The 15,018-nt window shown below is 49.4% G+C and overlaps 1 protein-coding gene across 9 annotated transcripts in view; it reads left to right on the forward strand.

The window, feature by feature from the left end:
- LOC149336151 (lysosomal alpha-mannosidase-like) overlaps nucleotides 1–15,018 on the forward strand; it is a 66,559-nt gene that overhangs the window by 14,681 nt on the left and 36,860 nt on the right. For 7 of the 9 annotated variants that reach the window (XR_016284153.1, XM_089552626.1, XM_089552619.1 and 4 more), the window contains exons 2-5: nucleotides 1,462–1,564; nucleotides 2,747–2,896; nucleotides 9,214–9,410; nucleotides 13,953–14,061. Coding sequence is in view for 8 of the 9 variants with exons in the window: in XM_089552619.1 (XP_089408745.1) it covers nucleotides 1,462–1,564; nucleotides 2,747–2,896; nucleotides 9,214–9,410; nucleotides 13,953–14,061 (559 nt within the window). In the remaining variant the exon portion in view is untranslated. The remainder of the gene's footprint in view (nucleotides 1–1,461; nucleotides 1,565–2,746; nucleotides 2,897–9,213; nucleotides 9,411–13,952; nucleotides 14,062–15,018) is intronic. The other 2 variants (XM_089552623.1, XM_089552624.1) reach the window with 2 other exon arrangements.

Raw genomic sequence — 15,018 nt, forward strand, 5'->3', positions numbered from 1 at the left:
GCTCAAGAATTCCGGTACCGTGTGTTCAAAAGCCTCCAACAATCGCTAACTGCATCGAGTTACATCGTTTTGCAGCATGTACCGTCTTTGTCAAACGTAACCAGGCTGCATGGTTTGCTTCTAGCTTGTATAGTGGAGCCCTTGTGGCTTTCCTAACGATAAAAAAGCGCTGGAAGGTAAGAAGACCCCCAGTCCTTCCCTTTAACGACCATTTCAGCTTCAGGGAAGCTGTAAGCGCTCCACTGCACGAGCTAGAAGTAAACCATGCAGCCTGGTTACTTTTGACAAAGACTGTACGAATATGCCTCCGCTGTCAAGAGTAAGCATTGCGTACATTTTGTGACCGAAGTTATCCCGGGACTTGGGCAGCATATCCTGTACCCCAAAAAAAAAATTCGCTCTGGCTTAGCTTGGTTAAGCCCGGTAATTGCGAAAGCAATATCCGTACCTACGCCATGGTACAGCTGGCAGTGCAGCTGGTGGTGGTGCTTGTGGTTAGACTTGTGGTGATGCATCGGTTATACAATCCAATCCAAGCCAATTCAATCCAATTCATCCACTACAATCCACTCCTATCCAATCCAATCCAATGTAATCTACTCTAATCTAATGTAATCTAATCCAATCCAATCTATCCAATCTATTTCCGGAGCCCTCCACTACGGCGTCTCTCATAGCCTTAGTCGCTTTCGGACGTTAAACCCCATAAAACCAAACCAATCCAATCTAATCTAATCTAATCCAATCTAATCCAATCAAGGCCAAATGAAGGTCAATGGTGGTCACCGCCGCTGCGGCACGGCAAAGACGTGAAAGTGCAAGTAGTATTGCTTTGGTGGTCACCGCCGCGGCACGGCAAAGGCGTGAAAGTGCAAGTAGTATTGCTTTGGTGGCCACCGCCGTAGCACGGCAAAGGCGTGAAAGTGCAAGTAGTATTGCTTTGGTGGTCACCGCCGCGGCACGATGGTGGTCACCGCCGTGGCGGCACGGCAAAGGCGTGAAAGTGCAAGTAGTATTGCTTTGGTGGTCACCGCCGCGGCACGATGGTGGTCACCGCCGCGGCGGCACGGCAAAGGCGTGAAAGTGCAAGTAGTATTGCTTTGGTGGTCGCCGCCGCCGCGGCACGGCAAAGGCGTGAAAGTGCAAGTAGTATTGCTTTGGTGGTCACCGCCGCGGCACGATGGTGGTCACCGCCGCGGCGGCACGGCAAAGGCGTGAAAGTGCAAGTAGTATTGCTTTGGTGGTCACCGCCGCGGCACGATGGTGGTCACCGCCGCGGCACGGCAAAGGCGTGAAAGTGCAAGTAGTATTGCTTTCGCAATAAAAGAATCGCGCTGGAGGACAGCTTGCTTCCTTTTAACTCCCATGTACGCTAATTCTTGTTCAGTGTGCAGTGGGTCGCCTCAGCGCTGCGGACGCTAGCCCTTCCCGGTACCAACTCGCATGCCGCTTGTCTCGCAGGGCTGCCCCAAGCTGAAGTCTGGCTACATCAACGTGCACGCCATCTGCCACAGCCACAACGACGCCGGGTGGCTGGACTCAGTGGAGGGCATATACACCACCAGTACGCCCTGCGGCGCTCCCTGGTGCCCCGTCGTATCTTCGTAAAGCGCGGCATGCTATCTACACCCTAAGCAGGAAAGAATAAAAAGGGAGTCTAGCACTAAAGGACAGATTACTCCCTTTTTATTCCCATATAGGCGTATTCGTGTTTAAGTGTAGCGATCAACCAGAAGTGCGTTCGAGCGCGTCAACAGAGGCGTCACTGAGCGAAACCACGGGCTATCTGAGAAAAAAAAAATCTAGGATTCCTCACCCAACCTGCGAACTTTGATCAAAAGTATTCAGGCCAGGTGCTTGCTTTTCAGCTGTTTACACCATTTTCGACACCTTTAAATACCGAAAGGTATTGAAAAGTGAAGATGAGGATTCTCCTTACCCAACAGAGACCGAAAGCTTCAGCGGCATGATACATTGCATGGCCATAAAGTGAACTATGTGTCCTATATAAAATTCAGTGAGGGCTGTTCTTGCACCGCTGGTCGAGGCTGCTACACAACGCATGTGCATTTCCTCTCCTCGTAACCTACTCTTGCTCACAACGTTAAGCCTAAGCCACCCCTCCCCGTGTCTGGCGTCCCCTGGCGACGAGTAAACAAACACAAGCTCTCAAGGGGGTCACACATGCGAGGTTGAACTGAAAATTGTAGCCCTTAAATTCCTTCGTTTTTTTCACTCTATGCAATGTGGCATCAATTATCTGTGCCCCACTGCGAAGCGATGCGGAGGATACGGCGTGTTGTAGCATTCGTGGAGCTATTTTTGTCTGTGCGTTTCGCCCCAGCGCTGTACCCCTAAGAACAGCTTAGCCTTTGCAAGAAAAATGTTTTAGACAGTCTACAGAGTGTCTATAGACTTCTGTCTATAAAGTCTTTAGACTGTCTTTCGACAAATCCTAGAGAACAGTCTATAGGCAACACAAATGCCATAGACGGCCTATAGACAATGTATAGATTTATGGCCGTATACACTTTTAGTAGATTTTTGTCTATGGACAGTCTATTGCTATTAATAGACAAAAGCAATATCTATAGGAAGTCAACAGAGTCAATAAAAATTCTATAGACTGTCTACAGACCATTTTTATAAGGGAGTCGCCAAGGTTGATGGCACTCGCCCGCCTGTTTGTTTGACTATTTCATGGTACGAACCCATAACCGGTCACCTGTGTGGTTTCGGTACGCAGATGTGCGAGAGATCTACGGCACGGTGGTGGAGGCGCTGCGGCGGAAATCTGACCGGCGCTACGTGTCGGCCGAGAACGTTTTCTTCTCACGATGGTGGAGCGAGCAGACAGCTGTCGTCCGCAGAAGGGTCCACGACCTTGTGCAGTCGGGTAGGGATTTTCCTTCACGGGTTTTGTCTGTACGTCCCCAGAGGTCGTCCACATGAAGAGTACTCGGCATTGATCGATGTAAAGGGAGGGGCAGATTTTTTTAGCAAGCTAGGGTGAGGAAAGGTGTTCGTTTGTAGTTGCTGCCAGTGGACTTCTTCCGCTTTATGTAGCCAGTGGTGGGCAGGGGCAAAGTTAAATTCTGGACTGCAAAGCAATTATAAAACCAGTTTTCAACGAGGAATAGTATACGAACGCAATTTCTTCATATATTGCAAGATTTCACTATCGCAATCAATATATCCGCATATCTCCCCACAGCATGCTTGCATTTTTTTTTTTTTGCCATTAGCGTTTCTGCTATCATCAAAAACGTTTCCCATTGGTTTTCTATGGCAGTCTTAACCGCTCGATGCGAGCGATGGAAAAACTTTAAAAGAAAGAGTTTGCTACATATCGGAAGAATGGACCATTGCCTTCAATGTTTTCGTCCCAGTACCTTACGATATTCCAATATTTAAATTTTTTATCGAAAAATACTGGGCACGTTCGTCAGACTGTTTTTTAGTTTTGTGTGATTTCATTGTAGGTAGACGATGCACATTCTACCTAGTAGCAGAAAATGGTGCCACAACGTTATGGAAATGTCGCCAATGTTTCATAATGTCGTGCAACATACTCCAACGTTGCAGCAACGTGCCCGTAAGTTGGTCAGGATGATATAATCTGCTAACATTGCAGCCATGTGCTCAGAAATTGATTCGGATAACATACCATCTGCACTTGCTAGAACAACGTCGAGAAGAAATGTTGATGCAATATAGCCAGGAGAGGGTTATTATAATTTTTGAAACATAACAATAAAACAACATTACACATATATTTGAAGAACAGGGTTCCAGAACTTTTCTGGCTGTTGTTACAGTAAACATTTTTTCAACTAGCAGCACTTTGCAAATAAACCTCTTCCATTGTGCCTGCCTTAGACTGCATACGCAGCCCCATTATTTTGTCGCAAAGCTTTGTTTATTACCCATGCGCCACTATCACCCTTGGTGCACCCATCAGTGATGGCTATACAAGCTTGACTCCATGCTATCCATTCAGAGGTGAGTGTATGAGTTTTATGTTGTACTGTATTGTGGAGCTCAAGTGTTGCCCGTTCTCGTTGGTCATTGCAAGGCGTTGCAATATGTTGTGAAGCTTGCCAAGTGGCAGGCCTGCATGCTCATGCAGGGTTGCTGAACTCTTCAAGAATGTTACACTTATGTTACGAAACATTGAGGCAATGTTGTACATATGTAAAATGTGAACACAACATCACGGAAAATATTGCAGCAATGCTTTTGTTCATATGTTGCTGTTGTGTCCCCTTATTGCTTTTGTGTGTGTAACGACCACTCGCATCCTCCTCCTAACGACCACTCAATCCTCCTCCTAACGACACTTGCCCCTCGGTCGCACGCTGTCGCCAGATGCCCCCCCATGGTGCGCCCCCGCACCCTCCTCCTGTTCTGGGAAGCCACTCCCTCCCGTGGACGCTTCTCGGCTCCCCCCTTTCTTCGGGCGGCCAGTTCGGCTCCTGCCTCGGTCGACGCTGGTCGCACCCTCATCGGCTTTAAATAAACGAAGTCTAAAAGTACCGTGTGCGTCTTTCGCTGCATTCAACACAGCGACCGGACACGACAGTGGCGACGAGAAAGTGGATTCGACCCGCGCTACGCAACGCTATTGACAAGCCATGGCTACGCGAGGGTTTCCCAATCAGATACCAGAGTTCAACGGCTCATCGTGGTCATCGTGGGTTGGACGCCTTCAGTTCTACTTTGAAGCTAACAACATCACAGACCCAGCCTTGAAGAGGGCCAACCTGCTGACGCTGTGCGGGGAGCAGACCTACGATACTGTCTGCGCCCTTATTCAGCCAAGCACACCAGCGGCAGTGTCTTACGACGACATCGTAAAAGCGCTGCAAAAGCACTACGACCCAAGGCCATCCGAGGTCTACAGCCGGGCTCGCTTCCAACGACGAGATCAACTGGGAGGAGAAACTGTGAGCGCCTACGTAGCCGCGCTCAAGAAGCTCGCTGCCGACTGCAATTTTGGAACGCTGTCGACAACAGCTACCGGGCAGGAGGGAGACGCAGCTTCTTCTGCTAACACCACCATGCTTCCCTTGGACGTGATGTTACGCGACAGATTTGTGTGCGGACTGAGTGACGAGTCACTGCAGCAGCGCCTGTTCGCTGAGAAGGACCTCACATTCAGCAAAGCTTACGACATCGCCGTTCGAGCGGAGAGCGCCGGTCACCAGCAGAGAGGGATTCGCCGGAACACCGAGCCGGTACACCAGACAAGCAACCAGGTGCGCAAGCCTTCTGTTGTTGTAAAATCGGTCAGAAAGGCACAACGCTGCTGGCGGTGTGACGACCAACACAACCCCCAGGGATGTCGATTTCAGTCAGCCACGTGTAATTTTTGCCACAAGCGAGGGCATATCGAAAGAGCATGCATTACGAAACGGAGACTTGCCAAGATAAAGTCACCTTCCCAGCCTAATCACAGCGTCAACGCCTCAGAGAATACGCCGCTATCTGATCTCCATGGAGCAACATCAGCAACACCATCTGTGTTGTACGACCTGAACACCATGAATCTCGGCACGCGACCGAAGATTTTTACAGAAGTAAGCGTACATCACCAGCTGATTAAGTTCGAGCTGGACTCCGGCGCAGCCTGTACTCTGATCAGTGAGGACACGTTCCGAACTTCATGGCCATCTGACGCACCCGCCCTGCAACAAGACGACACGCACCTGCGAACGTGGTCAGGACAGAATCTGCCACTATTGGGCTCTGCCAACGTGCAGGTTAACTACAACGGCCAGACCCATACGCTACCTCTGCTTGTTGTGAAGGGCACAGGATCAAGCCTTCTAGGGAGAAACTGGTTTTCTCCACTAGGCGTGATGATATGCGGCATACACCAGACGCCGAGCCAGAACATGGTTAGTAAACATCAAAACGCCGATGCGCTAAGCCGTCTGCCACTAGACGCAACTGTTGACGAACCATTTCCACCAGGAGACGTTCTGATGTTCGAAGCACTGCCAGAACCTCCGCTTACAGCAGGCACAGTTGCAGCATCTACGCAGAAGTGCGCAGCTCTCCGGCTAGTTACACAGCTGTTCAACAAGGCAACGTGCATAAACTCAAAGGGGACAACTTCGACGCTTACCGCAGGCGAGCTACAGAGTTGAGCACCCATCGCGGCTGCATCATATTTGGGTCCCGAGTTGTGATGCCGAGAGAACTACGCGCACAAGCTATGTCTCTCATCCACGCCGGACATCGGGGCATCGTTGCAATGAAAAAGTGTGCCAGAAGCTACATGTGGTGGCCTGGCATTGACAACGACATCGAAACAGTGGTGCGAGAATGCAAGCCTTGCCAGAGCAGCCGGAGCGCCCCGCCGAAAGCTCCTGTCCCAGAATGGGAAAAGCCAGACACACCATGGCACACACTGCACATTGATTTTGCAGGACCAATTGAGGGCTGCACTTTCCTTGTGGTCGTAGATGCCTACACAAAGTGGCTTGAGATAAGGCAAATGGGACAGACGACTTCGGCAGCAGTCATTGACAACCTCCGATCACTATTTGCAACGTTCGGCCTGCCGCGCAAGGTAGTGTCGGACAACGGAACACCGTTTGTGTCTGCGGAGATCCTCAAGTTTTATCGCGACAACGGGATCTCATCAGTTACATCGGCCCCCTACCACCCAGCGACAAACGGACAAGCCGAGCGCTACGTAGCCGAGCTAAAACGCGCCCTTGAAAGAGATCAGACAGGCTCGCTGCAGCGCCGCCTTGCGCGCTTTCTCTTCAAGCAGCACACGACGGTTCAGAGCACAACAGGCGAGACCCCCTCGAAAATGATGTTCGAGCGTGAAATGCGAACCCAGCTCACAGCCATCCTCCCCGAGCCAAAGGCAGAGACGTTCCGGGAAGAAAAAGCAATTCCGCGCTGCGGCACGCTTAATGAGGGGCAGCGCGTCCTCGCCCGACAGTTTCTGAAAAAGCCACGCTGGGAGGAAGCTACAATTGTCAGACGCATAGGCCTGCGCTCTTGGCTCGTCAACATACATGGCACAGTAGCACGCCGACATCTCAACCAGCTGCGTAGGTTTACGACGCCGTCTGAGAGCTGTCCGCCAGCGGAGAGAACACGTGCACCATCTTCCCACATAGCCTGGCACCTCTTCCCGGAAGAAGAGACTTCGCCCAGGACAGACCTGGGAGACACAGCGAACAACAGCCAGCCTACAAGTGTTTCTCCCCCGAGCGCACAAAGCCAGCGCGCCTCCACGCGTGAGCGCCGACCCCCTGCACGATACCAGGCAACTTTCTAAGGGGGAAGGAAGTCTTGTGTCCCCTTATTGCTTTTGTGTGTGTAACGACCACTCGCATCCTCCTCCTAACGACCACTCAATCCTCCTCCTAACGACACTTGCCCCTCGGTCGCACGCTGTCGCCAGATGCCCCCCCATGGTGCGCCCCCGCACCCTCCTCCTGTTCTGGGAAGCCACTCCCTCCCGTGGACGCTTCTCGGCTCCCCCCTTTCTTCGGGCGGCCAGTTCGGCTCCTGCCTCGGTCGACGCTGGTCGCACCCTCATCGGCTTTAAATAAACGAAGTCTAAAAGTACCGTGTGCGTCTTTCGCTGCATTCAACACAGCGACCGGACACGACAGTTGCCTTGATATTGCCAAAGGGAGACACTAGCCACGTTAATACAACCTTAAAAGGTTATATTGGTGCGATGTTACAGCAGCAATTCGTGCTACTAGGGCTGTGCCTCCTTGATCGTCCTCTGTCCCGGTTGCTCGGTGTGTAAAAACTCGAATGAGACAGCGTGAACGCCTTCACTGCCTAGAGGGGAGGAGTCAGTTCATTGGACGAATGGGGGAGGGGGCGGTATTAGAATTTGTTGGGCCTTCGTGTTGATGCGGCTGTGGGAATATTGACGGATGGCAGACGTAGAGTCAGATACTCTGTTGGTTGCTTCTAGCTAGGCCTATGGCGACCTCTTCCGCCTATTCCGGTAGCGGGGTTCCGTAGGATGCACAGTTTAATATTATCGTAATTACGTCGGTTCCTACAGCCGCCATGGGTTAATGAGCTTGGTATGTGGTCGCGTCGGTACAGACTGGGCCAGGTCGTGGGAGCATTCTAGACGTCTTGCTCCGGAGTGTTGCGGGCTATACTTTTAGTATCGGGCTAATGAGTAGTTTGTAGACACTAGAGGGAATGTCTGCATTAAGGGTTCATTGCTGGGGAATGATATCGATGGGCAGGCTGTCTAGGCCTATCCTGCCTGCAGGAGCGGTGGCGAGTAGAGGTTGAGGTGATAACGATGGTAGTGACCCAGATGCAGGAGCTGCGACAACAAATAAAACAAATGCAACGCACCCAAAAAATTCAGCAAATCTAAGCGTGACTTAGAACCGAAATCGAAAAGCGAAATACCGGAACGACCTAGCTCGAAATTGCTCTCAAGACTTACGTACCAAAGACGTCTCAATTAGAGATAGGACGCTTCACCAGCAATCCCAAAGAGAAGGCCTAGAATAGAGTCGTACTAGAACCAGCCCTCATCAGAGATGGGGAATCCGATCACAATACCAATGGATATTATCACAGTCTGGTAGTGGAGCTGTCGACATTACAGACACAAGCCTTGCACTCTCCAACAGTACTATCAAACCACCTCCCGACATAATCGCGCTCCAAGAACACAACTGCCCCGTAACCCAACAACAATGCAAAGCTTCTCACACAACGAGGGCAAAGAGGTATGCGACTGTAGCGAAATCTCACAGCGTTACAACACAATCTTGGACGGGAGGAGAGGGGAGGAGCGTGCTCGTTTTAACCTACTCCGCCTCTCAAGTTAGCGATGACAGTGATGGCTGCTTAGCTACCACGGCCGACGGTGGCTGACAGCTTTGGTCACGACATTAGTGATATGGGCCATGCTACAGTATGCAGGCTTCAAGAGAAAACTGTTGAGCAAATTTTTGGGGAAAGAAAAAGGCGGAAGCGAATTATTCAGGTTTAATTACTTCGCTACTACCGTGCGTTCATAAAGTGAATTGTTTCGGGACGACAACGCTCCGTGCAGTGCACCGCATTATCCGATGTGTTTGTCCTGTTGAACAAAGGTGGGATTCACGACCTCTTCGAGTGTAAACAGATGACCCATGATAGCTGTCGTAAGATTCGGTATACGAGTAGAAAGCGCATATCGTACGCGACGTGCAGGACAGCTTCAGTTCGTCGGCGGCGGCTGGGTGCAGAACGACGAGGCCGTCACCCACTACACGGCCATCATCGACCAGATGACGCTTGGCCTCCGGTTCCTCAATGACACGTTCGGTCCCGACTGTGGAGTTCCCAGCGTCGCCTGGCAGGCGGACCCCTTCGGACACTCTCTCAGCCAGGCGGCCCTCTTCGCTAGGGTAAGACGAATTGAAATTATCAGGAAACAATATACACCTAGCTGGGCGTTAAGTCGTACGTGAAGTGCGTGTTGCGGGTGCTCTTATCAAGTAATAAACAACAGTTTCTCAATGTGAGAGCAAGATAACGTATATAGACAGTGCATCCTGCAGATTTTGCTATCTGTGACGGGAACTTGGAAGTTAGTAACGACGCTTAAGAGGACATTGAGGTAAAGTGCTATGCATTTGCCCTTTGCAACCTATGCATTTGCCCTTTAACACCCACCCATACACACACTACCCACATACACGCGCGTATGGCATCATCCGGAACACTGTACCAAGAGCGGCTGCATCACAATTTGAAATGAAAATCGGTTTTTGACGAAAGTAAATGGCGCAGTAACTGTTTCACGTCACGGTGGACACCTCAACCGCGCCTTAATGGAAGGGGTAGAGAGTCTGGGTAGGCATGCAATTCAAGATGCATATGTCATCGGTTCGAATCCCTGTCGCAAGCTAGCCTGAACCTTGAATAGCACATGTAAGCTATACGCAACATGATCGCATGACACTACCCGGAACGCTGTACGACAAACCATTGCATCACAATTTTGCTACGAATGCGTGAAAACTGGCGCCACCTGGATTCGGCCAGTGGCGAGTATATACGAGGTCTGTTAGAAAAGTATCCGACTATTTTTTTTTTTTTTTTTGCGAACACCCGATGGATATGAAACAAGCGCTCTTGCATCAGCCTACCTTGAACCTTCGTGCGCATGCACGAATTTTTTCCCGCCTGCCGATAGCGTCAGTCTCTGGGACGCAGCGTTTGAGTGAGGCAGTGCGCAGTGCTCTCGTCGGTTTTTTGTTGCAAGGAAAATGGCGGAGCAACAGGAGCAGCGCTACTGCATCAAATTTTGCCAAAAACTGGGCGACAGCCAAGTGGAAACCATTCGAAATATTCAGACGGCTTTCGGTGACGGTGCGATGAGCAGCACACAGATTAAGCAGTGTTACAATCAGTTTAAAGATGGCCGCACATCGGTGGAGAGAGAGTCACGCTCCGGTCGGACTTCAACATGCGAAAATGACCAGGTCCTTGCCGAAGTGAACGCTGTGGTGATGCGGGACCGTCGTGTTATTGTCCGAGAAATTGCGGAAGAGGTGGACATCAGTAATTTTTCTGCACATTCCTTTATCACCGAAGATTTGTTCATGGAAAGAGTTGCGGCGAAATTCGTGCCGAAGCTGCCCACAGTGGAACAAAACCAGCTTCGTGTTTATGTCTCACAGGACATGCTGGATTCCAGAAACAGTGACCCCGACTTCATCGACACCACAATCGCTGGTAACGAGTCATGGGTGTATGGGTGCGGCCCGGAAATCAAATCCCAGTCGTCACAGTGGAAGCATTCGACGTCACCAAGACCAAAGAAGACCCGCGAAGTGCACAGCAATGTCAAAGCGTTGCTGACTGCTTTCTCTGACTCCCTCTGTGTGGCACACCACGAGTACGCACCCCACAGGGTCAAACAATGATAAAAGAGTGCTACAGGGATGTCCTCCGTCGCCTACATGGTGCTGTGCGGCGCAAGAGACCGGAGTTGAGGTCAACAGGAAAGTGGCGCATCCATCACGACAATGCTCCTGCGCATTCCTCGCACTTGATTCAGACTTTTCAGGCGAAAAACCAGACTACTGCAGTTCAACAGACTCCTTACTCTCCTGATATGGCCCGCTGCGACTTTTGGCTGTTATCCAAAATCAAGAGGCCATTTAAAAGTGCGCTGTTCCAGACAAGAGAGGACATTATCGCTGCAACGACAGCTCGGCTGAACTCCATTCCGAAAGGGGACTTTTCGGAATACTTCCAACAACGGCAGCACCGCTGGGAGAAGTGTGTGTAGTCCCAAAGAGACTACTTTGAAGGTGATTAGGTTTCCAACACTCTAGTTATGCCAGTTTTTTTCTTCGGCCAAAGGTCGGATACTTTTCTAACAGACCTCGTACATAAACGAACAGCGTTTATAAGATTGTCTGAAGTGGCGAGTATACAGAAACGAACGACATGTATGGGATTCTCTGACTGGCGGTGTTCGACTTGTTATTTGCGACATACGGCCAATTGATGACGTCACCCTTTTTTCCTTACCATCGCTGTGATTTTCTGGGCCATCCCCGAATACACACACTAGCATGCCCACACCGCCGGCTTTCTTCGTAATAAAACTAGTAATGCTTTCGAATTAATATTAAGGGCAACGTTACGAAATGAGAAGTCAGATCATTTAGAGGACAAGCATACCCTTTTTGAAATTCAGGCGTGAGGTTCTTACGGCAAGTTACTGCGAGCAGGTAAACGGTCGCAAGCTTGAGCGACGTCTGCTTCCAAGCATGCGAGCTAAGAAGGCTTAAGGCAACGCTCCTTCGGCATATCTAAAAGCTCTATTCGGTCACCCCGACCAGTACAGTCGTTCACTCCCACAAAACTGGTTCAGCGGATGTCTTTGCCTTTTCTATAGAATACGTATAGTTAAGAATTTATTCTTACAACCCCACACCGAACCACATGCTACTTCTTTTCTTCTTCATAATATCGCAGCTCGTTCTCGAATTTCATCAGAAGATCTGCGAACCTTTGCAAAGCTAAGTCATTTGAGGAACAAAGCTTTCGCGTCAACAGCAGTAAATATTTATCTCACGAAGTATTTAGATTACTATATGCTAACAACCTGTAAGAGCTTGAAAACGAACTAACAAAAAAATGTGAAGAGCCAACAAGCTCCAACGGCTTCGTGCATGACGGTAAGCGGCTGGGTTTAAAGCACGCGTGTGCTGAATTCCCGGAAATGTATAGAGCCACGATATGCCGACATTTAATTAACCCCAACAACTAGTTTAGGCTCCTTCAATCACTTTATTTATTTCTGCAACTCTGCTTAAGATCGCTCGTATTTAAAGCATCAGGTAACCAGCCATAATGAAACGAAAATCTTGTGTACAAAACTTCGCAACAACTTTTCACTTACACACCCAACAATTCAAGGCAAAAGCATTTTTGAGCGGGAAACCTTTTATGAATGCAATTTTTTCACATACTGTAAGATTTCACTATAACAATATATCCGCAGGTCACCAGATGCCAGTCTTGAATTTTTGTTCTATTAACGCTTTTGCTATCGTCAAAAGCGTATATAGGAGTCTTAAAGGTGCACTGAGTTAAAGTTGCAGCGGGAACTCGATCTACACGTCCCCAGCATCCTTATAAACTTCGATTTATTGCCCTGTGCGGCCGATTTTCCTAATTAAATCGAATTAACGTCTTGCTCCCGCCTTTTTTTCAATTCCCCGCATACGGTGGGAGGAGTCGACCAACGCATGAAGTGCCTTTCAGCAATCGCGTGGCGACTTTGCTTTCGCTTTTATTTTGTTTCTTTTAGGTTTCCATGAATAAATAGGTCTATACTCCGTTTCATACATCAGGTGCAACGCTGTCAAAGCTAGCGCTCTTTTTTGCGCAGCCTGCATCCGTGATAGAAAATAGTGCGTTGCTTGTGGTGAGCGAAAAATAACAAATGCATTGCCGACAGGCTTCGTGGGAATACATTTGTCATGAGCGTGACAAAAACCGATATTGCGAATTAATCGGTCGAGATCTGTGATTTTGTATTTTGCGTGTGTCGTCTTTTTCCATTTCACGTTTTCGCTGTCCCCGCTGGCCGCCGTGTTTACTCTTTTTGTCCGCCTCCCTTTTACTTTTGAGAAAATGGCGTCCAGCTCAGCGGCGTGACGACAATTTGGACCAATCTGAAACGCGGACAAATACGCCTTGCTCGTCGGTAAATTGGTTTTTGAGGAAAGGAAATGTATCTGTCATATCTCAGTGCACACCTAAACCTCGCCGTAACGGGAAGGGAGGAAGATGGAGCGACGCGTTAGACCGCACGGCCACAAAACAGCGCGGAGGGATGCACCTCTCTTTATTTTTTTCTGCGGACTACTTCCGTAGCCTTCACCGCGTTGCACATGATGTATGAAACGGAGTATAGTCAGAGGCTACATAGCTGCAAATTAGGCCCACGGAAATAAAAATACGCCTGGACTCTTCGCTTTCGCCGGTCACTACGTATCACTGCGCCGATGGCGGAGCGGCAAGCCGCCACGGGACTGAGTGAAAGGTTGGTCCACTCCTCCCACCGTTTGCGGGAATTCAAAAAAAAAAAGGCGGGAGCCCGACGTTAATCCGATTTAAATTAGGGAAATTGGCTGCACAGGGCAATAATTCGAAGTTTCCAAGAACGCTCGGAACGTGTAGATCGAAACTACAAACTCTAAACACTAAATGCCTATATGGGAGTAAAGAAAGAGTAGTCTTCTGGCAGGGAGTTAGAGGACAGCTTATTCCTTTTTTACTCCTTTCCGTTTACAGTGTACATATCAGAAGAGTGGAATATTAACTTAAATATTTCGACATAAGTATCTCAGAATTTTCCAATTTTAGAAATTTTTTTCCGAAACTGTTGGTCATGATGTTGTACCTCTGCCTCTTCTGCGCAGATGGGCTTCAGCGGTATGATGGTGGGCCGCGTTTCAATGGACACGCTCAAGGAGTGGAAGGCATCGCATCATATGGGCTTCGTCTGGAACATGGGGCCGCAGCAAGAAGGTACGCCCAACGTGCCAACTTACGGCCGCCACAAAATTCCCGCATAAAACATCCGTTCAAGTTCGAAAAAGATAGTATGCCATCGCACGTCGGCATTTATTTCATCATTCGCCGCGGAATTCTATTTATCAAATGGGCTGTACACCCACGGAGCACCACAGCCGCGAACGGGCTCTAGTGACTGTACCAGGCAGTTTTACGGTCACCGAGGTAGCGTTGCAACGCAAGTGACCTTGGCCTGTTATCGCGGCACCGTCGCACTATGCATACATATCAGCACATAGAGTCTATCTAAACTAGTTGAAGTCTACTAACAACAAAAACTTCTCCCTTGAAAGATCACTTCGCATTCCGGTCCTGCATATCGTGGCCAAAACGCTCGCCACCCTAAGAGGGCTTGCAGCACAAGTAATACAGGGCATGTGTTGAAAAATAGACTTAGGTTTGAGTGTATTTGTTCTCCTGGTCTTTCTGCAGAGGAGCGATAGCTTCTGTTTTTACATCTAGCCCTGCTCTTTCATTAAGGCGACTGCTCCTTCTGAGCTCTTGCACTCCTGTAGACCGAAGTCAGTGCAGAAGTAAGCTTGAAAAATTTGCGGACGCCTAGTGAATGCCCAGACTGGGCCGCGATAGCACAAGGAGCTGCCAAGATGACGTCACTTCCGGTCATCACTTCTGTTTGGCTGCCTCACGCGGTATGTGATGTCACTTTCGCTCAGTCATGGCGAGTCATAAGTTGATATTTCAGACTTTATTTCAGCATCAGACGAAACACAGTCTCATGCAGGGACAGAAGCTAAAGGCTAATGGTGCCTGACGAGGCCTCTGACCCTACACAGATCACAGCGGTACAGATACAACAAGCATCTTAGAACCAAAATAATAAATCGTGCCTCCCAGCGGTAGTCACAAAAGATAAAAAAATACGCAACATTTGACACCTGTACATAAAAGTAT

Source organism: Amblyomma mixtum, chromosome 7 (genome assembly GCF_055824585.1).
Source record: "Amblyomma mixtum isolate Tamu chromosome 7, ASM5582458v1, whole genome shotgun sequence".
In the NCBI taxonomy this organism is placed as follows: domain Eukaryota; kingdom Metazoa; phylum Arthropoda; class Arachnida; order Ixodida; family Ixodidae; genus Amblyomma; species Amblyomma mixtum.